Source organism: Chiloscyllium punctatum, chromosome 33 (genome assembly GCF_047496795.1).
Source record: "Chiloscyllium punctatum isolate Juve2018m chromosome 33, sChiPun1.3, whole genome shotgun sequence".
Classification (NCBI taxonomy): domain Eukaryota; kingdom Metazoa; phylum Chordata; class Chondrichthyes; order Orectolobiformes; family Hemiscylliidae; genus Chiloscyllium; species Chiloscyllium punctatum.
Genome location: NC_092771.1, coordinates 11632037 through 11658484, shown reverse-complemented (window position 1 = coordinate 11658484; position 26448 = coordinate 11632037). Strand labels below are relative to the sequence as shown.

General features: G+C 43.9%; 1 protein-coding gene across 7 annotated transcripts in view; it reads right to left on the bottom strand.

The window, feature by feature from the left end:
- Positions 1 to 26448, bottom strand: part of ccdc33 (coiled-coil domain containing 33) — a 272241-nt gene that overhangs the window by 43001 nt on the left and 202792 nt on the right. For all 7 annotated transcript variants that reach the window (XM_072552976.1, XM_072552975.1, XM_072552972.1 and 4 more), the window contains 2 exons: positions 10008 to 10186; positions 6349 to 6406 (listed from right to left, as the gene is read on the bottom strand). In XM_072552976.1, coding sequence (XP_072409077.1) covers positions 6349 to 6406; positions 10008 to 10186 — 237 coding nt within the window. The remainder of the gene's footprint in view (positions 1 to 6348; positions 6407 to 10007; positions 10187 to 26448) is intronic.

The window sequence follows — 26448 nt, the reverse complement described above, 5'->3', positions numbered from 1 at the left end:
CCCCCCCAACCCCCCGACGCCCACCCCACCACCACCACCATCGCCGTCTTTTGCATATACACACACCACTTTTTCCAACTGCTATCAGTTGCAAGAAGGCTCACTAGACTTGGAACATTCTCTCTCCACTGATGCTGCCAGACCTGCTGGGTTTCTCCAGCAACTTCTGTTTTTCTTCCATTCTTGTCAGTGTTGTGCTTGGAATCCTGTCCTTGCAGAACTTCACTGTGCCTCCTTTCGTATTGGCCAGTGCTCTTGGGGAAATAGTTCCATTTCAGGAAATTTAACTCTGGACTGGGATCAGTGACAGAAACACAGGCCCCTTGCACCACTCCTGGGCTTGACCTGAGCTCAGGGACTCAGACACCCCTTCACCACTGACCCCCTACCTTTTGCCATCCCCAACCACCCCCTACCCCAGAGCCACCTACTGCGTCGCACAACTGTCTCAGAGAATATTGAGGAGCCTCAAGAAAATACATTGAGAAATGTTATCCTCTCTTCCAGCTTCTTCCATCAGGGAGAAGATCTAGAAGCTTTTGTTTTATATTTATTCACAGGATAAGGATGTCGCTGGCAAGGTCAGCATTTATTGCCCATCCCTAATTGCCCAGAGGGTAGAAAAGAGTCAACCACATTACTGTGGGTTTGAAGTCACATGTGGGCCAGACCGGGTAAGGGTCCTTCCCTAAAGGACATTACTGAACCAGATGGGCTTTTCCTGACGATTAGCAATGAAATCACAGTCAGCATTAAACTCTTAATTCCAGATATTTTTGAATTCAAATTCCACCATCAGTCGTAGCGGGATTTGAACCCAGATCTCCCGAACGTTTCCTGGGTCTCTGGAATAACATGCACCAATAGATTCAGGAACAGCGTCTTATCTGCTCTTACCAGACTTTTGAACAGATCTCTCATATTTTCGAGTTGATATTTCTCTGCACCTTCTCTGTAGCTGTCCTATTACCCTGATGTACTTCTGTAAGGTATGATGTGCCTGGAAAGCACACAAAGCAATACACTTCCCTGTATCTCAGTACATGTGATAAAATCATATCAAATCAAATTAAAATGCTCAGACAAGCCAGCTGACTGCAGCAAAGCAGCACCATCCAGCCTTAATGATCTTTTCTAAAAAAATATAGCCATCAACTTGTCAAGAACTGTTCCCGTGGCTCCTTCCCCTGCCCTGGCAACACCCTCAGAGGCACAAATGGCAATCACATCAACTAATGAGCACACAGACTTTAGGTTTGTTCAACAGATCAGCAAATGAGGTACAAGGTATTATCACTCATCAGTGTCATTGCCACGTCTCACAGATACAGCGGAGATCCAGAGCACGCGGCTTATCCACTCAACTAGTGAAGGCAGGAGGCCTGGGGTAGCCCTCATGTACAAAACCTCCAGGCTGATGGGAAATTCTCTTAATTTCGCCTCCTACAGCTCAGAGTGAAGAGTTTCTTACCAGCTTGGGGCATCCAAAGGTCCTTTCTAACGTGTAGCCCCTTCTTGCAATGTAGGAAATGCGTCAGTCAATCTGCACATAGCAAGCTCCCATGTGGAGCAATGAGAAAATGTCTAAATGAATACAGAAATTTACCGTGCAGAAGATTTAAGCAAGGGCCTAACATCTAAAACACAGCCCCTACGACAATCCTTCAGCGTTACACATAATTCAGTCTGAATGACATACTCAATGTCATCAGAGTAATTGATTCCCCACAGTGCAGATAGAGGCTGTTCAGTTCATACTAACTCTCTGAAGAGCATCCCACCTAGACCCACCCCTGTAACCCCACATTTCTCATGGCTAATCCACCTAGCCTGTGCATCCCTGTATACTATGAGCAATTTAGCATGGCCAATCCAAATAGTCTGCACTTCTTTGGGAAGAAACTGTAGCACCCAGAGGAAACTCATGCAGATACAGGGAAAACATGCAAACTCCACACAGTCACTCAAGGGTGGAATCGAACCCAGGTCCCTAGCACTGTAAGGCCACAGTGCTAACCAGTGCGCTACCATACCCAGTGGTCTGGAACCCATGGCCTCTGGACTCATGAACAAGGGAGCCATGTATTGAGCCATGCAAACACCAAACCAGAGCCTGGGAGAATGATCAAGGCGTGCAGGTCACGATTCATTACAGACAGTGGATGGGGACCACAAGCTGAGAGGGTGGCAGCTGGTAATCCAGAGATTCAGGCGAACAGTATGGGGCTGCGTGTTCAAACCTCTACCCAGGCAGCTGCCAGAATTTAAATTCAATTGATAAATCTGGAATTTAAAGGCAATCTCAACAATGCAATTATCGTTGGTTGCATTAGAAACCCATCTGGCTCACTATAAGAACATCACCTGGCCCCTCCAGCCTGCTCCACTATTCAATAAGATCATGGCTTATCTTTTCGTGGTCTCAGCTCCACTTCCCCGCCCCCTCACCATAACCTTAAATCCTTTATTGGTCAAAAACCTTTACTGCTCACTAATGCCCTTTAAGGAAGGGAAGTCTGCCATTCTCATACCTGGTCTGACTTGACATGGGGATCCGGGTCCATAGCAACTTGGGTTGACTCTGAACTGGCTGAGCTGAGATGGATTGAGCAACAAATCTGTGACACCCACATCCTGTGAAAGAATCTAACCAAGTATCTCCATGTTCCAATGCAGAAGTCTGGGCTCATGCATAACTGAGCTCCTTAAGAGCTTTTAAGTGCAATCAATGGCAGGAAAGAGATACACATCTTTGACACACTCCTCAAGAGCTGCAGCTGGCAGGAGGAGGGAGTTGCTTCTGGGGTTGGAATTAATGAAATTCCTTCTGGGTGTAAGCTATCTTTAATTTCACCCCCCGGATGAGAGAGGGCAGAATATCACCTTTTATGATGTACCTGCAGCAGCATTTCGTTCTGGCTTTAATGTATTGAAGAACTTGCTCGTCCTCTCCTTCTTCAAGCTCATTTCTGATACAGGGCACACTCTAACTTAACTTTAACGCAGGCTTACGCCGACTTGGTCACCACTTTGATGAGGACAAAGATGCAAAGGAAACTTATCACCATGCATGGTGCGAAATGCAAAGTACTAGTACATTCACAGTTCCAGCTGTTCACGTTCCAGATGCGGGTGCCCAGTGGAGGGATAATGTATTGTCTGCCCAGTCTAAAATAGGACAGGGGAGCAGGAAAATGACAACTTCCCAAAGGTATATAAGGGAACAACTGGAGACAACTGTAATAAGGACTGAAATTGAGGAATAGCTTTCTAACTCCAAATCCCACCCTAACCTCTGGTGTCTAACTATTGTAGACATTCGTGTACCCAACAACAACAACAACAACAACATGTACTGATGTAGCACCATTAATGTTGTAAACCACTCCACCTAGACAGAACTTGACCCTGAGCCACACATTCAAACAGACGGTGAAAACCTTCACCAACGAGCTAGATTTTAAGTAAAGACCTAAAGAACTGCGGATGCAGTAAATCAGGAATAACAACAGAAATTGCTGGAAAAGCTCAGTAGGTCTGGCAGCATCCGTGGAGAGAAATTGTAGTTATTGTTTGGGTCCAGTGACTAGACCTGCACAGTGTTGCACTCAAGTTAGTGTATCATAGGATCATAGAATAGAATCATACAGTGTGAAAAGAGGTCAGTTGGCCCATTGAGAGTGCACCAACCTTCTGAACAGCACTGCACTACCCCACACTTCCTATGGCCAATCCACCCAGCCTGCACATCCCTGGTCACTATGGGGCAGTTTTTAGCATGGCCAGTTCATCTACTCAGCACATCTTTGGACTGTGAGAGGAAACCCATACACTCACAGAGACAATGTGCAAACTCCACACTGACAGCCACCTGAGGCTGGAATCGAACCTGAGTCCTGAGGCAGCAGTGCTAACCACTCTATAAATGCATTTTATTGCTGTTGCTTCCAATGAAAGCTGATTGGGGAGGGGGCAGGGGTGGGGGAGGGAGGCAAGACAGAAGCATCTTCTGACATATTTGTGACTGTTGGTGCTTCTTAAATAACCCTACAGTCGTGCCTGGCTAAAGAACCAATCTCTTGAATATACAGCTGTTACAGCACTGCATAAGTTCACAATAGATTTCGCTTTCCAAGACTAGCAATTAAATTACGCTTAGACTGAAATTAATTAATTAAACTAATTGAGCAAATTCTCTTAGACAGGAACGAGATGAATCTTGTAGCTCATTTACATCGACAATGGGAAGCCCAAATGGTTTCAACGTCTTTGCCTGAAGGTGTTGCTCTGGACCACTTCATCCTGGCCCACACATCACTGCATGACCCCCAGGTGCTGGTCTACTTAAGCATCACAGCTTCCTATTACAGCTCAGAGTTGGTCTAACCCAGTTCAGTCAGCTGTAATCTGAAGTTCCCATTTAACCTTTCAGTGTGTCCTCAATAAATTTGCCAGTTTGGTCTCCAAGTGATTGGGGGGTGGGATTTGAAAACAAGGACACAAACATTGAAAGTGAGATGCTCCTTGACCTATTGTCAATTTAAGGCAGCAAGCACAGGGGCGAAACTGTGGGATGAGACACAAGTAGTTCTGAAGCATACATGTGAGTTTCAGTCTGTTAGTGCTCTCTCCTATCACGTAGCTAGTATTTCAGGAGCAGGTATACACTGCCTGGCAGTGTGGTGGAGACAGGTTCAATATGGTGTAGTCAATCTCAGAAACCGGAGTTACCTGAGCTCCAAAATCATCATGGATGCAAAGTATTTGCATCACGACAACAGCTTTAAAACCCATTGATAAACTTCCAGGATACAGAACTCTGCAGTTACAGAATTCACAAAATCAAATCGCCTTCCAAACTCAGGACCACTTCCACCTAGAAGGACAAGGGCAGCAGATATGTGGGAACACCACCACCTTCAAATTCCCCTTCACTCACCATCCTGACTTGGAAATACATCGCCATTCCTTTAGTGTCACTGGATCAAAATCCGGGAATTCCCTCCCTAAGGGCATCATGGGTCTACCTACAGCACATAGACTATGGCGGTTCAAGAAGGGAGCTCACCCCCACCTTTTCCAAGGGCAAGTAGGGACAGGCAATAAATACTGGGCCCAGCCAGTGACACCTACATCCCACAAATAAATAAAACAAAATCAAGCAATTGTTGAGGTGCAAAGGAAAGCCATTCAGCCCATTACATCTAAGCATTTTGATTTAGTGCCAAAGTCCAGCCTTAATCCCATAACCCTGAAGGGTTTTTCTATTTAAATAAGCAGCCTGTGCCCTCTGAATGCCCCAATTGAACCTGCCTGCACCACACTGCCAGGCAGTGTATACCTGAAATACTAGCTATGTGATAGTGTAAGACCAATCTGATTCTGCCTTTTATCCATTGAGTAGGTGGCAACCAATTTGCCTTAAGCAAGCAACCACAATGTGATATAGTGGTGAGATAATCTGTCTTGGTGCTAGGAACATATTTGAAACAGCAATGTTCTCGCACCCCTCACCAGGGGTGCATCAGGAATGGCAACCCACAGCATGTCCTCAGGTCTGGGGAGTGGAACTTAAAATCATAGCCTTCTGACTCAGAGTACAATCAACTAAGTCAGACCATGACTGTGATAACTGCAAAGATCTTCTGGAATACTGTGACCACTTCTGCTCGCCCTGTTATAGGAAGGATATTATTAAGCTGGAGAGGGTTCAAAAGAGATTTACCAGGATGTTGCTGGGGATGGAAGGTTTGAGTTATAAAGAAAGGCTGGATAGGCTGGGACGTTTTTCACTGGAGCATGGGAGGTTGAGAAGTGACCTTATAGAAGTTTATAAAATATGAGAGGTATATATGAGAGGTATAGATAGGATTAATGATTGTTGTCTTTCCCTGAGGATGGGGAGTTTCAAGATTAGAGGGTGCATTTTTAAGGTGAGAGGAGAGAGATTTTAAAAAGACATAAGAGTCAAAGTTTTTACACAGAGGTGCTTCTTGTGTGGAATGAGCTTCCAGATGAAGTGATGGATCTGGGTGCAATTACATTCGACAGACATTTCGATACATGAACAGGAAAGGTTTGGAGTGATATAGGCCAGGAGCAAGCAGGTGGGATTAGTTTAGTTTCACATGGTATTCAGCGTGGATTATTGGGACCGAAGGGTCTGTTTCCGTAGTCTATGACTGGATTTATATATAAAACAAGGAAATGGCGTTTGCGTTGTCCGTGCATTGAGGGATTACTAAAAGGACAAAGAAAGTAGCCCTTGCTGAGGGATTGTTACTTAACCCAGTGAGAAACGGGGAGTCTGTGTAAAGATTGTCAGTCCATGTAGGACAGTGTACTTGCCTCTGTTTCATGACGGCGAATTTCCTGGTTTTCAGCATGGTCATCAGTCAGAGGCTCCCTGCAGACAAGACAGAACACATTAAGCCTACAACAGCGTGCCTTTGTGGGTCACTTCCATTGTGGAAAAGACATTCCAAGTCCCTTCACAAAAGGAAATAGAAACAAACCTTAGTCATAATGATTGAATGACTCATTAGAGAAACACAATAAGAGCCTAAGAACCTTAAGTAGTAACACATCACAAGGTGTTGCATAAGGAGACAAAAACTGAGGAAACGTGACATCAGAACAGCATGACCAAAAAAATGAATTTTGTAGAGACTCCTGAAGGAGGAGAGTTGGAAAGACAGGGATGTTTGGGGAAGGAATTTTGGAATTTGGACAGAGACAGCTGACAGTCACCAGTTGCCAATAAAGGAGACAGAATCTTGAAAATTCCTCTCTGATCCTGCTCAGATGCAAAAGCTAGCCCAGGAGATCAGATGATATCTGTGAAGTGACTTTATAATTCTGCCGATTTATTGTGAATTTAATAAAATTCAGTCTTCGAAGAGAGTACCAGAGGCTGCCCTCTCACATAATTGATGTTGGGCACACTGTCTGTGCGCTCCCAAACTGGGAGACAGAGAAAATCATCTCTCCACACACACACATACACACATATGTCTGAACCACAGATTCATATAGATTCTAATTACAATTATTTGGGTGCTTCACCGACCAGCCTCTCCTCCTTCAGCTCTCTGCTCATTGTCTCCAAAACATTTCACCTGTCACCGAAAATCAAAGTGAAAACCAGCATTGATCAGCCTGGTCCACCATAAACACAGGGTTAGCAAGTTTTGAAAAGATTTGTAGCTCAGGTTAAGGTTCTGGATGTAGGTTTGCTCACTGAGCTGGAAGGTTCATTTTCAGATGTTTCGTCACCCTACTGGGTAACATCTTCAGTGAGTCTCCGGATGAAGCAATGGTGGTGTAGCCTGCTTTCCATTTAGATGTTTGTGTTTCCTTGGGTCGGTGACGTCATTTCCAGTGATGACATCATTTCCCATGATGATGTCATTTCTTGTTCATTCTCTCAGGGGGTGGTAAGTGGAATCCAGTGATGAAGGGTTCTGACCGGAAATGTCAACTCTCCTACTCCTCAATGCTACGTGACCTGCTATGCTTTTTCCAGCTCCACTCTTTATTGACTGTCTACATAGCCTCCAATCTTCAAATCAAGATCCCACATTATTACCTCACCCATCCCTAGTGTGTGACTAGCATGCTTGTAATGATTAGAGAATGAAACAGTGAAGGGACTCCCAATGAAAGGCACTTTTTTCTTCATTCATTCATGGGATGAGGGTGCTGCAGCATTTATTGCTATGAGGGCAGTTAAGAGTCAACCACATTGTTGTGGGTTTGGAGTCACACAAAGGTCACATCAGGTAAGGATGGCAGTTGCCTTTCCTGAAGGACATCAATGAGCCAGATGAGATTTTCCAAAAATTGAACAATAGATTCTTAATTCCAGATATTTTTAAAATGGATTTCAAATTCCCGGGGAGGATTTGAACCCAGAGCATTATATAGGTCACTAGATTAACTGCCAAGCAATAATACCACTAGGCCATTGCCTTCCTCCATTTGCCAGAAGGTTTCCCATCAATATATAAGGGGGATTGGGTGTTTTAGAGATATCGTGGAAACGCAAGGAAAGGTAATTCAATTCAGGACCAAGCAGATTCCATGAATCTAATGGTTTTCTCCTTGCCCAGAGCAGCTCTCATCTGGGAACATTGCTAGGCCATGGATCTCTAGGTACCAATCACGTTTGGTCTTGTGTGTGAAAATCTGGCCAGCAAATGATGACAGTCCAATTATAAAAGGCTCTGTCGAAGGGTTATTAACAAAGGCAAAGCTCCATTGGTGCAGGGATACAGGCCTCCCAAATCTGTGCTCCATAGACATGAGTGTTGTAGACCCTTGGGAAAGTGTGAGGAAAAAGTGAACAGAGGCAAACCATAAAGCAACCTTTCCAATATTAGAACAATATAGAAATTGGCAGAGAAGCTGAGCAGGTCTAGCATCATCTGTGGAGAGAGAGACAGAGTTAATACTTCAAATCCAATATGATTCTTCTTTAGAACTTGTACATCTTGCCAACAGGTCACAGAGTCATAGAGGTTTACAGCATGGGAACAGACCCTTCAGCCCAACTTGTCCATTCTGCTCAGTTTTCACAATTAATTGAGTCTCATTTGCTTGTGTTTGGTCCCCATCCTTCCATACCTATCCCATTCACATACCTATCCAAACGTTACTTAAATGACAAAATTGTAGTCACTTCTACCTCTAGCAGCCCGTTCCAGACACTCACCACCCTCTGTGTGAAATAAATTGCCCCCTGGACCCTTTTGTATCTCTCCCATCTCACCTTAAATCTATGCCCTCTAGTTTTAGACTCCCTTACCCTGGGAAAAAGGTCTTGAGGTTACGGTGGAGAGTCAATGCTAACTGTTGGGCTCCAACATAAAAGAAAACCTTTATACGAATCTTCAAAATCCAACTCAAAAACAAAGAACATTAAATCTATCTGAGTTACTCATGTTATGCAGATGCTGGAGCTCAGAGTTGAGAGTATAGTGCTGGAAAAGCACAGCAGGTTAGGCATCATCCGAGGAGCAGGAGCGTCAACGTTTTGGGCATAAGCCCGAAACTTCCTGATGAAGGGTTTATGCCCGAAACATCGATTCTCCTGCACCTCAGATACTGCCTGACCTGCTGTGCTTCCCCAGCACTACGCTCTCTTACTCAAGTTACAAGTAACAATGCACAAGTAGCCTAGGCCCATAGGTTAGACACAGCTGCCAACTCTGGGCTCCGGGGTAGAATTGTGTCTCAGAGTCAGAAGGTCTCACTCCAAGGATCAGAACATCATTGAGACTGACATTCAACCAAGGCCAGCCAGATTTCCATCACTGGTGATGTCAGCTTGTTGAGTTAAACCCTGGTTCTCTCTGCTCTTTGAGGTATTTTTTCTAAGCTGTTCATGGGACATTGCTGGCTAGGCCAGCATTCACTGCACATCCCCAGTTACCCAGAGGGCAGTTAAGAGTCAACTGCATTACTGTGGTTTGATGTCACATGTAGGCCTGACCAGGTAAGGAGGGCAGTTTCCCTCTCTAAAGAACATTAGTGAACCAGATGGGTTTTTTTCCAACAATTGACAATGGCTTTATGGTCATCATTAGACTCTTAATTTCAGATTTTCATTGAATCCAAATTCCAGTGGCTGGATATAAATTAGGATCCTTTGGATCTTTTGAAGAGAAACAGTGTAATTCTGCTTCAATATTCCCTCAAACCCATTGCTCAATTATCTGTTTATCTGCTATTATAATATTGCTTGAGCCAGATTACTATGTGTAAGTTGGCTGCTGTATTTTCTTCATTACAACAGGCACTGCACTTCACAAATATTCCGGGAATGTTTGTAAAGTCCTTTGCAATATACAGCGATATAAACCCCAACACTGTCTTGCTTTCCTGCACCAGGATGGATTGTGTAACCTGCAGATTAACTCTCCTGTAAGCACCTCAACGAGCATGTTAATGGTCAGCCAGATGCTGGGACCTACACAGGCCAGAAAGCTGCTTTCGAGAAGCCTCACCTTTTCTTCGAGGACATAGCACTGTGGTGAGTCTGGAGAGGATTGGGGTGTCGGACTAACTGCTGCTGTTCCTTCTCTCGCTTCTCCATCGGGCGAGGACTGCGGAATAGGTAGTTGTACTCGGGAAGAATCTGAGCCAGTGCATCGTAGGATGGCAGGCTAACTCTGTCCTGCTGAAGCTGGGAAAGAACATTGGAGACAGTGAGGCAAGGAAACTTCACAACAAAAACCCAGAATACTGTAAGCAGTGTTGGGCCCCTTATCTTAGGAAGACATATTGGCATGAGAGGCAATCCAGAAAGGGTTCACTTGGTTTTTCCTGGGTTTGCAGCAATATCTTATGAGATGACATTGAATAGGTTGGACCTGAACTCATTGGAATTTGGACAACCTTAGAAAAACATATGAGGTTCTTAGGGAATTTGCCAGGGCAGGTGCAGAAAGGCTGATTCCCTTGAGGGAGAATCTAAAACCAGGAAGAATAATCTCAGAGACGAGGGCAGAGATGGGGAGGAATTTCTTCGGTCAGGGCATTGTGAACCTGTGGAAGTTTTTTACTGCAGAGTGGAGGTTGTGTTGTTTAGTATTTTCAAGGCTGAGATGAAAAGGTTCTGAATCAGTGAGAGAATCGAGGGTTATGGGGAAAAAGCAGGAAAATGCGGTTGAGAATGATCAGATTGGATGGCAGAGAAGATTTAAAGGATTGAATGCCCTATTTCTGCTCCTAAATTGTATGATTAGATTCCCTACAGTGTGGAAACAGGCCCAACCAGTCCGCACCGACCCTCCAAAGAGTAACCCACTCAGAACCATTTCCCTCTGACTAATGCACCTAACATTGTGGGCAATTTAGCATGGCCAATTCACCTGACCTGCGCATCTTTGGACTGTGGGAGGAAACCGGAGCACCCAGAGGAAACCCACGCAGACACGGGGAGAACATGCAAACTCCACACAGAAAATCATCTGAGGCTGGAATCGAACCAGGGACCCTGGTGCTGTGAGGGAACAGTGCTAACCACTGAGCCACCGTGCTGCCACTGTGATCTTACTTACATGATGCCTTTAACATCCCTGGAGAGTTATAATACAATATATAATAACTGTAAGGGTTTTAATGAGGTCAGCCAGCTGCACTTCATAGAATATGAGTTCCCTGATTGGGGTTGCGAATCTGGGCTAATCAGGGAGCCCTGGCTGACATAAAAGAGTGAATTTCAGGGATATTGACATCCCAGTGCCCGACTCAGTGCTATGACCAAAGACTATGCATATGTAAATAAAGGGTGATTGGAGTTTTTTCACAAAGAGATAAAAGGTCAAGTGACCAAAGGCTTGACCAAAGCGGTAGGCATTAAGGAGTATCATTAAAGGTGTAAATGAGAGACAGAAGTTGTAGGGAGAGTGTTCCAGAGTTTACGGTCCAGGCAACTGAAGGCACATTCCCCAGTGGTGAAGTGATTAAAGCAGTGCTCAAGAGACCAAGATAATAGGAGCACTGATATCTTGGAAGATTGTGGGATTGAAACAGATTGCTGAGGTAGGGGTGAGAGAGGGATTTGAGAACAAAGATGAGAGCTTTAAAATCAAGCTCGGATGGGAGCCAACGTGTACCGATGAGCCAAGGCAATAGGGTGAGTGTGAGTTAAAATATCAGCAATGATATTATGGAGAACCTTCAGGGGACTGTTAGTTAAAATACTATTGGTTAAATATACCTCATCTTTGTCAGTTAAATACTTCGCTGATCAGCAGTGTGTCTTCCGTAGGATTAAGGACTCTGGGAGCAGACAGTTGCCATGCCTACCACGGGTTGAATGTCAGGAATGCTGGGAGGAGACAATGAAGGGGCCACTCAAGAGCTTCAATTGGTTTCAAGGTCAGAAGGTTGAGTCTTCCTGCCTGGATGTCTTCCAGGCAGAGGCAAGAATTCTGTCAAGTTCCCTATCTGGGATCCTCAAGCCCAATGCCCTCCCCATCTTTAAACTCATCTTGGTGGGGAGGTCTCACCAAATTGTACAACCCCGACAGTGCAGGAAGAGGCCATTCAGCCCATCAAATCTGCAGCAACCCTCCGAAGGGCACCACACACAGAGTCACCCAAGGATGGAATCAAACCCAGGTCCCCTGTGCTGTGAGGCAGCAGATTTAACCACTGAGCCACCAGGTTCCACACAACGAATCTGCATTCACATTTTCCAGCTGTATGTTCCGGATGTATACAAATTGTTGTGTAAAGAAATTCCCCCTCATCATATTCTGGATCTTTAGCCAATTCTTTCTATCTCGTGTGAACTTGAAAAGGAGACATTTTCTTTCAAGCTGACAATCTCTAATTTCCAGACTCCTAATACTTTGACGTTGCTCAGTACAGCCTTCACTTTGTGAATCTGTTAACAAGCAAGAGATAAAAGGCAGCTCTAAGAACCTAATATAACGCTGCAACCCAGGCACAGTTTCAATGCAGTAAAACAACAAAGTCACATTATGCTAATCTTGTAACAAGAAACTGTGTTAAGACAAATGTCAAGGGAAGGACATTGTACAATAAATTGAAGAGAATCTCCTATGTGTTTTTTGAATAATTCTTCTTTTATATTTAATCTTCAACTTCCTTTTATGAGTACAAATTATCTTTAACACCACAAAGTCTTGCAGCATCCAAAGAGGCCATTTGGTCCATTGAGTCCTTGCCAGCACTTTGATCCCCACTCCCCTGCTCTTTCCCCACAACCAAGCAATGCTTTTCTTCTTATGTCCCTATCCAAGTCCCTTTTGAAAGTTACTATTCAACATGCTTCCACAGAATACAAACCATCTTGAGAAGATGGTGCACAATTAAATGTTAATGTTTCATCTCTCCATCAACACCACTCAAACCAATAATCCAGCTGGCCCCTCCCTGCTGTTTGTCAGAACTTGCACAAATGGACAGAAGGCACCACAACATTGACTAAATGTCTTCACGGCAGACAGCACAGAAACACACCCTTCAGTTCCACTCGTCAATTAAAACCAGCTACCCTAAATTAGATTCCCTACAGTGTGGAAACAGGCTCTTCGGCCCAACTAGTCCACATTGACCCTCCAAAGAGTAACCCACCCAGACCCATTTCCCTCTAAATAATGCACCTAACGCTATGGGCAATTTAGCATGACCAATTCACCTGACCTGCACATCTTTGGAAGGAAACCAGAGCACCCGGAGGAAACCCACGCAGACACAGGGAGAATATGCAAACTCCACACAGTCACCCAAGGCTGGAGTCGAACCTGGGACCCTGGTGCTGTGAGGCAGCAGTGCTAACCACTGAGCCACTGTGCCGCCCTAATTAAATTAAATTAATCCAGTCCTATTTGCCAGCACTTGGCCCATATCCCTCTGAACCCTTCCTATTCATATACCCATCCAGAAGACTTCTAAATGTTGTAATTATACCAGCCTCTGGTACTTCCTTTGGCAGCTCATTCCATACACACACCACTCTCTGCCTGAGAAAGTTGCCCCTATGCCCTTCAACTTATGCCCTCTAGATTTGGACTCCCCTACCCTGTGAAAAACCTTTGGCTATTCACCCTATCCATGCCCCTCAATGATTTTATAAACCTCTATAAGGTCACCCCTCAACCCCCAATGCTCCAGTCTATTGAGCCTCTCCCTATAGCTCAAACCCTCAAACCCTGGCAACATCCTTGTAAATCTTTTCTGAACCCTTTCAAGTTTAACACCATCTTTCCTATAGCAGGGAGACCAGAGTTAAACACAGTATTTCAAAAGTGGCCCCATCAATGACCTCCCAACTCCTGCACTTAATACATCGACCAACAAAGTCAAAAAATGTGGTGCTGGAAAAGCACAGCAGGTCAGGCAGCATCCAAGGAGCAGGAGAATCAAGACTTTAGGCATAAACCCTTCAGTCTGGAATCTAATGTCGATCCCTCTTCCTGCTGCCCAGAGGAAATCTGTGTAGCCCTTCATCCTGACCAACTGCATTAAGCTGGTGTCAAAGCTCCACTTGAGCCACGGTCTCTCCCTACTTCATTTAATTCTGGATTCCAGGGTTGGAATGTTGTCTGAAGACAGACTGGATCAGTTAGGACTATATTCATTGGAGCTTAGAAGAATGAGGTGGCAATCTCATAGAAACTGAAATAACCGCGCAGAGTCCAGTGTCCTGTCACTAAGTTACCCTTTATTTACACATGCACAGGACATGGACTCTGACCAGTTAGCTCACAGCCAGTCCCGAGACTCCAGATATAAACTCCTGTTTATATCTGTCAGGAATCTTCTGATTCCTGATGAAGGGCTAATGCCTGAAACGTCGACTCTCCTGCTCCACTGATGTTGCCTGACCTGCTGTGCTTTTCCAGCACCACACTTTTCAACACTGACTCCCTAGCATCTGCAGTCCGCACTGACCAACAAAGGCAAGTGTACCAAACCTACAAATGTATGCCCTGTTTACCTGGAACAATTAACCTGCACCTTAAGATCTCTTTTTGTTCGGCAACACTCCTCAGGATTTACCGTTAAGTGTATAAGTCCTGCCCTCATTTGCCTTTCCAAAATGCAACACCTAAGGCAGCAAAGCACTTTGGAATTTTCTGAAATCCTAAAAGATATGAGTGAACACCTATCAATGAGTCATGCACAGTTTTTCCTTAAATAAATTACTTGGCAGATACTCGTTAGAGACAGAGAACAGAGAACTACCAAAGCCGAATATCATAATTTGCAATGAGGGAAATGTCATTATGTGTAACAAAATGTTAATAGATTAAACAAAACATACTCAAGGACCCCACAGCATGTAATAACCAGAAGATTCTTCCTGCCTACTGGTATTCAATAGGCACAGAGATGATGAGATCCCCTGCTTTGACTTTAGCAGAAAGAACAGCCTGATGTTGGCCAACCCCACAGTGAGCAAAGTGCGAAGGGGCACAAAAGCCTGGCCAGTCTTTGGTTCACTCATTGTGTGCTCTGATTGTGGGTGAGGGCAAGAACATGGGCAAATGTGGAGGGAGACAAACCTAGGGCCCGTAGCCCAACCCTCAACCCTGCCACATCTGTCTTTGTGAAGCCTTTGCATTAATCCATTAAGATTACACCAAATAATAGGTGAAAGCCACTTACACCTGCACTTGCTCTCTGAAAAAGCCCAACAATCATCCAGTACCTCTTAAAAAAATTTGTTTATGCATGTATCTTTTTGTAAATGTATTGTTTGTCCTTTTCATACCCACCAGCTACCCCTTCATGATCAAACTTCCAGCTGTACCTGTTGCTATCTCCCACACCCCCCCCCCCCTTTTCATTTTCTCTCAGTTCTAAAAACATACTCAATTATTTTCCTCATCTGACAATAGATCTATTTGGACGTGAATCATAGAATCGCAACAGTGCAGAAAGAGGTCATTTGACCCAGCGAGTCTGCACCGACCCTCTGAAGAGCATCCCACCCAAACCAAACCATCCCCCCCCCCCCATAACCTTGCATTTCCCATGGCTAATCCACCTAACCTGTACATCCCTGGGCACTATGGGCAATTTCCCATGGCTAATCCACCTAAACTATACATCCCTGGGCACTATGGGCAATTTCCCATGGCTAATCCACCTAACCTGTACATCCCTGGGCACTATGGGCAACTTCCCATGGCTAATCCACCTAACCTGTACATCCCTGGGCACTATGGGCAACTTCCCATGGTTAATCCACCTAACCTGTACATCTCTGGGCACTATGGGCTATTTCCCATGGCTAATCCATCTAACCTGTACATCCCTGGGCACTATGGGCAATTTCCCATGGGTAATCCACCTAACCTGTACATCCCTGGGTACTATGGGCAATTTCCCATGGCTAATCCACCTAACCTGTACATCCCTGGGTACTATGGGCAATTTCCCATGGCTAATCCACCTAACCTGTACATCCCTGGGTACTATGGGCAATTTCCCATGGCTAATCCACCTAACCTGCACATCTTTGAATTGTGGGAGGAAACCCAGGCCGACAAGGGGATATTGTGCAAGCTCCACACAGTTGGTCACCCAAGGCTGGAATCAAACCTGGACCCTTGGTGCTGTGAGGCAGCAGTGCTAACCACCATGCTGCCTTTTATTCTGGAGTAAGTCTTCTGATTCCAAACAGAAAGCCATGATGTAAAGTCAAATTGCTTTAACAATTGTTCATTTAATCACTTACAGTTATTATTTATTTAATTAAAAATACGTATTTTTAGGAAATTATGTATCAGCTAAGAGTTTTATAAAGCTTCAGGTTTGAGAAGTTGATTCCTATTCAGTATGGTTAGAGGCTGTTCTAGAATATTCTCTTGTAGAAATTTGGAGCAAGTGTTATGATGGCCTGAAGAATCATAAGAGAATTGATTAAGGAAGCACTTTAGCCACAGTAAGGTTGTTACCGTCCTGTGGAACCATTCCCTCATGAGAGAGAGAGAGAGAGAGAGAGACAGGCGACTGGTGGTGGTTTTGCCTGTGGTGAGGAGTGAGGTTGAGAAGGAGGGAGCTTTACAGTAACCTCAGCCAGGGTGCGAAATTGAACATGTGCTATTGGCATCACAAACCAGCCCAGTGAGCTAACCAGCTACAGTAACCGCAAAGAGTAAAAAAAAACGGATTTCACAGAACAGAAGCTGGCCATTCAGCCCAGGTGGTGTACTGCTGCCCAGAGATCTGGTCTCATGGTGCCACACATCAATGTCTTCTATCATCTCCACATGTCCCTTGTAGCTCATCTACAATCAATCTGTGACATTCGACAGCCAATGATATCTACATTGATCCCTCTTCCTGCTGCCCTCTACATTGCTGCCTAGAAGAGATCTGTGTAGTCCTTCATCCTGACCAACTGCATTAAGCTGGTGTCAAAGCTCCACTTGAGCCACGGTCTCTCCCTACTTTATTTAATTCTGGATTCCAGGGTTGGAATGTTGTCTGAAGACAGATTGGATCAGTTAGGACTATATTCATTGGAGCTTAGAAGAATGAGGTGGCAATCTCATAGAAACTGAAATAACCGCACAGAGTCCAGTGTCCTGTCACTAAGTTACCCTTTATTTACACATGCACAGGACATGGACTCTGACCAGTTAGCTCACAGCCAGTGCCTAGAGTGAGGAGACGCTCTGAGACCCCTGTTTATATCTGTCAGCCAGGGCTCCCTTTTTAGTCCTGGTTAACAGCCCCAATCAGGGATCTCATACTCAACCTCGTTCCAATCATGATAGAAACCTATAAAGTATTGACAGAACTAGACAGGGTAGATGCAGGAAGGATGTTCCCAATGCTCAGGGAGCCTAGGACCAGGGGCCTCAGTATCAGGATACAGGGTAGACTGTTTGGGACTGAGATACAGACAATTTTCCTCACCTCGAGAGTGATGATCCTATGGAAATCTCTGCCACAGAAAATGGTTGAAGCCAAAACATTGAATGTTTTCAAGAAGGAGTTAGATATAGATCTTCGGGCTAAAAGGATCAAACGACATGGGGAGAAAGCAGGAACTAGGGACTGATCTAGATGAGCAGTCATGATTGTATAGAATGGTGGAGCAGGTTTGGAGGGTTGAATGGCCTACTCCCGCTCCCATTTTCTATGAAGCCCCTTTACCACAGCCCCTGTGTCTTTCTCCATCACCTAATCTCCTCCAAAGGCTTCTATGGTGTGTCCAAGAATTAATCTATGCAGCAGGGAGTTCAACATTCTAATCCTTCTCTGAGTTAAGAAGTTTCTCCTGAATTCTCTACTGGATCAAATAGTCATTATCTTATACATCTGACCATTTTTTTTTCTGCATGTCTCTCTCTCTCGCATCAAACATTTTTATAATTTTAAAAGCACCTATCAAGTAATCTTTTTCAAGATAAAGACCTGTAGTCTGTTAAATGTTACCTGAAAATTATAAGTTCAGTTCTGGAACATCCTTATCAATTTGTCTAACACTGTGTCCAGTGCCTCCATATTCTTCTTGCAATATAGTGACCAGAAATGTGCATTGACCCCTTTGCCTCTTATATCTTTTATCTTTCAAGGACTATGCAACCTTCTATTCTCCTTGGTAAAATGTACCATCCCACTCATATTTTAACTGGATTTACTGTGCTCATACACACACCCCTTTTGTAAGCTATTGCAAAATTGACAACAAGTTACGCAACAATTGTCACGAAAACTCAAAGAATATATGATGATGTAAATCAAATTCCTTCAAAGTGATGTCCTGTATATAAGTCAAACTTGGCTTGTGCTTTCAAATACTCACGGTTGTTGTAAGGGGCCTGTAGTATGCAGCCATTTGACGCATTCTGAATATAAGTCGGCCTTCTCCTAATTCAAGATATCCAGCATAAACCCGCAACCTACGCTTCCCCTTTCCTGTGCGCAGAATTCGCAAAGTACCCAGCAGCCAACTTGCTCATGTGCCCTTGACACTTACGCAGCCTCCCTTTAGCATGTTGCTAAGTAGCCTCTACCTAGTTACCATTGAGATCATAGATTGATTCGTGTTCACGGTAGCAACCACTGGTGCGATTCAACTCAGGGAAGCTACTTAGATAAAGCAAAGAAACCATTAACCTGCTTATTGCACTGACGCAACATTCCAAATATCTGCTTCCTGGCAAATAATAGTTTTGGAACACAGTCCTCAATGTCTGCAGATAGAACAGCAATCTTCCCCCTTCTCTCTCTCTGTCTCTCTCCCGGCGTACTGCAGTGAATAATCAGTTGATATCTAAAGGCTTGGGCTGTCTGCCACATTCACAATTGCTCTCTCCATTCTTGTGGCATACAATAAATGCTTTGTCACCCCTCGTGGTTGCTACAACACAACCTTTCCTTAGTAACCAGCAGATATTACACTGGCTGCGCGTGGCTGAACACGGGAATGTGGGGGAATGGAGGGTAATTAACAAAGTTACCATGGAAACAAACTTGTCTGTTTCCAGGGGAGGGGAACAAAGACATCACCTCGTTTCATGAGAATGGTGCGTTCCTCAAACTGAGCAAAATGCAGGTTTTTGGTTGTTATATAGTCAGAGTTTTACAGCACAGAAACAGACCCTTCAGTCCAGCCAGTCATAGAATCATAGAGATGTACAGCATGGAAACAATGTCAAACATAATCCTAAACAAAACTAGCCCCACATGCCTGCTCCTGGCCCACATCTCTGCAAACCATTCCTATTCATATAGTCATCCAAATGTCTTTTAAATCCTGTAATTGTACCCACATCCACCAATTCCTCAGGAAGTTCATTCCACAGGTGAACCACCCAGTGTGTAATAAATTTCCCTCCTTTGTCTTTCTTAAATCTCTCCTCTTAAAAATGTGCCCCCTAGTCTTGAAATCCCCCACCCTAGGGAAAAGGCAACTACCATGCACCTTATCTATTCCCCTCGTTATTTTATAAATTTCTATAAAGTCATCTCTCAACCTCCTACACTCCAGTGAAAAAAGTCCCAGCCTATCCAGTCTTTCTTATAACTCAAACCTTCCATTCCCAGCAACATCCTGGTAAATCTCTTCTAGGTCCTCTCCAGCTTAATAATACCCTTCCTATAACAGGGCGGCCAGAACTGGACACAGTATTCCAGAAGAGGCCTAACCGATATCCTGTACAACCTCAACATGACGTCCTGATCCCTGTGCTCAAAGGTCTGAGCAATGAAGGAAAGAATGCCAAACGCCTTCTTGACCAACCTGTCTACGTGTGACACAATTGCCAAGAATTATGTACCTGAATCCCTCGGTCCCCCTGTTCTACTACACTACCCAGGGCCCTAACATTAACTGTATAAGTCCTGCCCTTGTTTGTTTTACGAAAATGCAACACCTCACATTTTTTTCAGATTAGATGCCCTACAGTGTGGAAACAGGCCCTTCGGCCCAACAACTCCACACCGACCCTCTGAAGAGTAACCCACCCAGACCCATTTCCCTCTAACTAATGCACCTAACGCTATGGGCAATTTAGCATGGCCAATTCACCCGAACTGCACACCTTTGGACCGTGGGAGGAAACCAGAGCACCCAGAGGAAACCCACGCAGACCCAGGGAGAATGTGCAAACTCCACACAGACAGTCACCCGAGGATGGAATTGAACCTGGGACCCTGGCGCTGTGAGGCAGCAGTGCTAACCACTGAGCCACCGTGCTGCCCTGAAAGGCCCAGAATTTGTCCAAATTCAATTCCAACTGCCACTCCTCAGCTCATTGATCCAATCGATCAAGATCTCTTTATAATTTTAGACCCAACTGTCCACTATATCATCAATTTTGATGTCATCTGCAAACTTCCTAACCATGCCTCCTACATTCTCATATGCCAGTGATAGCATCAATCCTCAGTGTACGATGGAAGGCTTCTTGCAAAGCATACAGTAGATGGGGACCATTCAATGGGACTTGCATATAAAACCTTGCTTTGGACAGATGCCAGAATTCGACAAGAAAATGACACGTAGATTAGGTATGAATAGGAAATGGGTTTCCCAGGTAGAACCTAATTCAGAACCAGTACCAGAGCAGCCAGTTCTGGAGATGAACTGGACAGTTCCAAAAGGTAAAACCAATAGCACGTACAAGAAGGAGTTATTTGAATTCTGAACATCATAACTTTCAGTCACTTTGGAAATTTTTCACATGTCACTGAAATTCCATGTCCCCCAAACCCGCATGGACATCTTATTTTACTTTGAATTTGCACCATTGGTCTATCTAAGTGCTTAAGCTCCACATGAATCTCTTTCGGCTATTTTATTGAATTCATTCACTTACCAGCATTTCCTTCGACACCTACCCTCCTCTTGCTTGTTTAGCTTCCTCTTAAACATACCTTTGCCATTTATCATAATGTGCGTGTGCTGGTGTTGGACTGGGATGAACAAAGTCAGAAGTCACACAACACCGGGTTACAGTCGAACAGGTTTATTTGAAATCACAAGCTTTCAGAATGCTGCTCCTTTGTCAGGTAAAACCTGACCCTTCATCTTCACCTGACGTAGGAACAGCGCTCTGAAAGCTTGTACTTTCAATTAAACTTGTTGGATTGTAACGTGACGCCACGTGACTTCTGAATATTTACCCTAACTCTTCATAAAAGTACAGCTCCCATCAGGGATGTCTTGGGCAATGTCCCCTCTAAGCTTGGTTCCACTCTTTCCTGATTAGAGGTCTGTGCAGCAGGGAAAATGAATTTGAGGACAAGTTGATATTGGGTAGATTCACAACCGTCCATCTTTCTTATGGATCTCATGTTGGGAAAGATGTCTTACATAACAACTTTGATCAAAGATACGGTTAATCTTAACAAACAGCAACACATGACTTGATAGTTTATTATATTACATTAGAAATACATGATGTTCCCTTGTAAAACACAGTAGACTATAATGTCATTGGACATTAGGCAAAGTGGCTCAGTGGTTAGCACTGCTACCTCACAGTGCCAGGGACCTGGGTTCAATTCCACCCTTGGGCAACTGACTGTGTGGGGTTTGTGCATTCTCCCTGCATCTGCGTGGGTTTCTTTCCACAGTCACAAAGATGTGCAAATTACAGTGGATTTGCCATGCTAAATTGCCCACAATTTTCAGGGATAAGCATGCTAGGTGGATTTGCCACGGGAAATGCAGGGTTGCAGGGATAGGGTAGGGGGCAGGCCTGGGTGGGATGTTGTTCAGAAAGTTGGTGCGATTTGATGGGCCAAATGATCTGCTTCAACACTATAGGGTTTCTATGATAAATTATTGGAGGTCAGTGCTTGTGGTGTGGCAGCAGTGTGTTCAAGTAATGATTTGACTCAGTATAGTTTTTTAACATTTTGGTTCCTAACCCCTTGATTCAGGTTGGGTGTCTTTAAAGTTGTGTCAATACAGCACTCAAGAAGGTGAAACTATTTACAACCAATGTTCTTCCTCAACATAGTCATATGCACTAGCAATGTTACTGTTAAAAGCACCTTTCAACACATCTTTTTGAGTGCTTCAAAACTGAAATGATATTTTAAATGATTCAGACTTGAGATTAAGGAGTAGGGCAAGGAAAGGGTGTGCTGTATTGAGCAGAGCTCTGCAAAGTGAATGCTAAATGCTTTGCAATAGATCCAGTGTTTATTGGTACAAAGATTGCCCTCACTTGTATCTGACCAGCCACATAATCCCATTCATTACGAACACACAATGTATCTGATTTGAGCCTAGTTTCACTCTCTGAGTTGCATGTATCACAAATGCTGATCTCCCAGTTGTTCTGATACTGCTTCCAGGCTGCCATATGACAAGGGGTAAATGGTAATGCGGGACCCACACTGGTCTTATCGAAATTCAGCTCACGTTGTGCAGGCTGCAATCGATGTCTCATTGTTTTCCCTCAGGTTAAGCAATATGAAAGCAAACTCTCAGAGCTCAGGGGTGTAATTAGCTCACCTTTGGGGCTGTCCCTCTTTGGAGAGCTGGGGAGATGGTAAATCAGTCAGCTAATGGACAGATACAACAGGACAAGCAGCAAAGGCCAACAGATCACTTCTTATCTGCATAGGAGACAGACAGACAGACCCCAGCACAGAGTACCTCTATTGATCAATCACCTCTTTGTTCATATATTAAACAAATTTAAAAGCTAACTTATTGAGAAAAAAATAGAAGATAAGGCCAGAAATACAGACAGGTCCGCCAGCAATCTCTGCAGAACCTTCCTGGTTCTGACAATGGAGCTCAAACTGTATTTGCACCATTTAGCTTACAGATATTATTTTTAGATATAGGTCTCACTGGCCAGGCCAGCATTCACTGCTGCTCCATAATTGCCCAAAAGGATGTTAAGAGTCAACCACATTGTTTATGGGTCTGGAGTCACACGCAGGTCAGACCAGATAAGGATGAACTTCCTTCCCGAAAGTATATTCATAAATCAAATGTGTTTTTACAACAAATGACAGTAGTTACACCATCACCATTAGACTAGCTTTTCATTCCAGACTTTTATTGAATTGAATTTTATTGAATCTGCCATGATGAGATTCAAACCTATGGCCCTATAATAAAGTCCTTGGCTTGTGGGTTACTAGTCCAGTGACATTACAATTTCTCACCACCTCCTCTCACTGTCAGTTGCAACAGCTTCAGTTAATAGATCAGATTAGTTCAGGTCTGTTTACCTCCACTTTTGTGCTTTTAAATCAGAAGGTAGAGGGTCAACTCCTTCTCGAGACAGACCCAACAGCTAGTGACCAGAGCACGTTCTCTGAGCTCAAGAAGGTCAGTCATGTCCAGTAGATGTGGCTGTCCAGCTGTCATCATACAAATGAGGAGCTGCAGGAGGCCAATCAGTCCCTCCAGCTTGCTTAGCCATTTGATAACTCATGACTTTGTTTCTGTGACTGCTAATGTCCTGTCTGTCCCACACCCTTTGACTCTCTTTTTAGTCAAACTGAATCCAACGCGACATGGCGTATACAGTTAATGGTAGGGTCCTAGGGAGTGTTGCCGAACAGAGAGACCTAAATGTGCAGGTGTATAGCTCCTTGAAAGGTAAACAAGGTGGTGGAGAAGGCATTTGACATGTTTGCATTCATTGGTCAGAACATTGAGTATAGGAGTTGGGATGTCACATTGTGGCAATGCAGGGACATTGGTGTGACCTCTTTTAGAATACTGCGTACAATTCTGGTTGCACTTCTATAGGAAAGATGTTGTTAGACTTGAGAGGGTGCAGAAAAGACTCACAAGGATATTGCCAGGACTGGAGGGTTTGAGTTGCGGGGAGAGGCTGAATAGGCTTGGGCTTTTTACCCTGGAACATTAGAGGCTGAAGGGTCATGAGGGGCACAGATACAGCGAATAGCAAAAGTTTTTCTCCTAAGGTGAGGGAGTCCAAAACTACATGGCGTAGATTTACAGTGAGAGGGGAAAGAATTAACAAGGACATGAGGGGTAACTTTTCACGCACGAAGTGGTGTGCGTATGGACCAAGCTACCAGAGTAAGTGGTCAAGGTGGGTACAATTACAGCATTTAAAAGGCACCTGGATGGATATTTGAATAGGAAGGGTTTAGAGAGATATGGGCCAAATGCTGGCAAATGGGACTTGATCAGATTGGGGTTTTTGGTTAGTATGACTCAGACTTCACTGCAGTACAGAGGAGAGCTCAACAGTAAAATGAAACTCTAAGAAGAAAAAAACTTGTCCTCATCTTAGTTAATTTTAAATTGTCCCTAATTCTAGTCATCCCCACAATGGGAAATTTCCCTTCAACATCCACCTTGTCAATCTCTCTCAGAATCTTAGAAATCTCATTAAGATCATCTCTCATTCTTCAAAACTCAAAAGAATGCACATCCGATCTAGCCAACTTTTGCTCATCTTAGAACTCAGGCAATAAACCTTTTCTGAACTGCTTCTAATATAATTCCTGATGAAGGGCTTATTCCTGAAACATTGCCTCTCCTGCTCCTTGGATGCTGCCTGACCTGCCGTGCTTTTCAAGTGCCAATACTGTTCGAGTCGGACCTCCAGCATTTGCAGTCCTCACTGTCTCTCTAATACAATAATGTTCTTTTTTGAAATAAGGATACCAAAACTGAAGACAATATTCTGGATTTAGCCTCAGCAACACCCTATACAAAAAGGTCTCTTTTTATTTTCCATTCCTCTTGCAATAAACAACAACAAATGGGTTTGGGGAGTCCAAAAGAACTCTCCTTCTGTGCATTGAGGTGACTATTGAAGGATGGAGAACATTTTCTTCTGGTTTCCAATGTTAGCATCAAACGTTTACATATTAGGAACAGGACTGACCAAATATTCCATTCCACCAAAAACCCCCCTCAACCTCCCAGCAACCATTTCTGCAGTTTCACTGTCATTACCAATACCCACAATAGCCGCCCTGTGCTCTTTCTTAGCAAAATATTAGAGCTATAGGAATTTTCTGCTGTGGATGTTTTGTAGTTACCTTAGCACAGTTATTTAAAATCACCTCATGTATCTATTGTACCACTGGGAGAAAAGAAGAAGGAATTTGTATGTAAAGAGCACCTTTACAGTCCATGAGGCACAGTCATTCTGAAGTACGGGCCTGTCGAACTTGAAACATTTCTCTCTCCACAGATGCTGCCGGACCTGCTGAGTTTCTCCAACATTTTCTGCATTTACAGCATAGAGACAAATCCAGATAAGGATTCCCACGCAAAGTCCCTCAAATGTCAGTGAGACAAGTGACCTGATATTCTGATATAATGATATTAGCTAAGGGTTAAAGGTTACATCCGAAACAGTGACTTCTCTGCGTCCTGATGCTGCCAGGCTCGATGTGTTCTTCCAGTCCCCTGCTTGTCTTCCTTGGATTCCAGCATCTGCAGGTATTTTTTGTTGTCTCTAAGGGTTGAATATTGGCCAGAAGACTGAGAACTTCTCTTTGAAAGAATGCAAGCAGCACTATGATGTCTCACCTGAAAGAAGACTGTTCTGACAGTGCAGCCTCCCTCATTACAACACTGAAGAGTTATGACAGCTCTCAGCTCAAGGCTCAGGGACTTGAACCAACAACCTTCAGCATCAGAAAATAGTGCTACCCACTGAGCCACAGCTATCACAATGAAGTCCAATTCAAGGGACATTGCTCTCTCTTGTTGCAGCATTTTACAGCTCAGGGGGTCAGAGGTCAATTTTCAGGTAGTGACATTTGGATGAATGATGTCTGGGAGGCCAATATTTCTGCTCACATTATCCTAGACTTCAACAGCAGAATCCCAGTCGCAGCAACAAGTTGTACATATCACTGACAATCTGCTGCTTCAAGAAGGTCAAATTCGAGTGAAAGGCAATTAAAATTGCAACAAAAGGTTGCAAGTCTCTCCTCTAACAGATGAGAGACTTAACAAACAATCAACGTATTTTTCAATGTATAATTTCAATTACATCACACTGTAAACTTTAGCTATAAATTCTGTGTCTTACAATCGTGTACTCCACAACCACCTGATGAAGGAGCAGCGCTTCAAAAGCTAGTGCTTCCAATTAAACGTGTTGGACTATAACCTGGTGTTGTGTGATTTTTAACTTAGCAAAAGGTACAGATGCATTCTTCAGAAAAAATGTCTCTTGGTCTTTGGATGCTGCTTGGTTGTACAAATACACTCTACAATGATCTCCTAATCATGTGCCTGCTCATTTATGACTGGATAAGTAATCTGTTTACATAAATGATTAACAGACTAATAACTCTCACTAATGCCAGTCCCTAATGAATTTTACATTTGTAAAGATTAACATGCAACTCTCTAGCAGTCCCTTATCTGGTCACGTGACACCATCAGGATGTTAGCAATTACTGAGTGTAGTGTCAGTGCTGTTTGATCTTGTAATTCTCATTAGCAAATGACAATGCGTCATTATTTATTTTTAG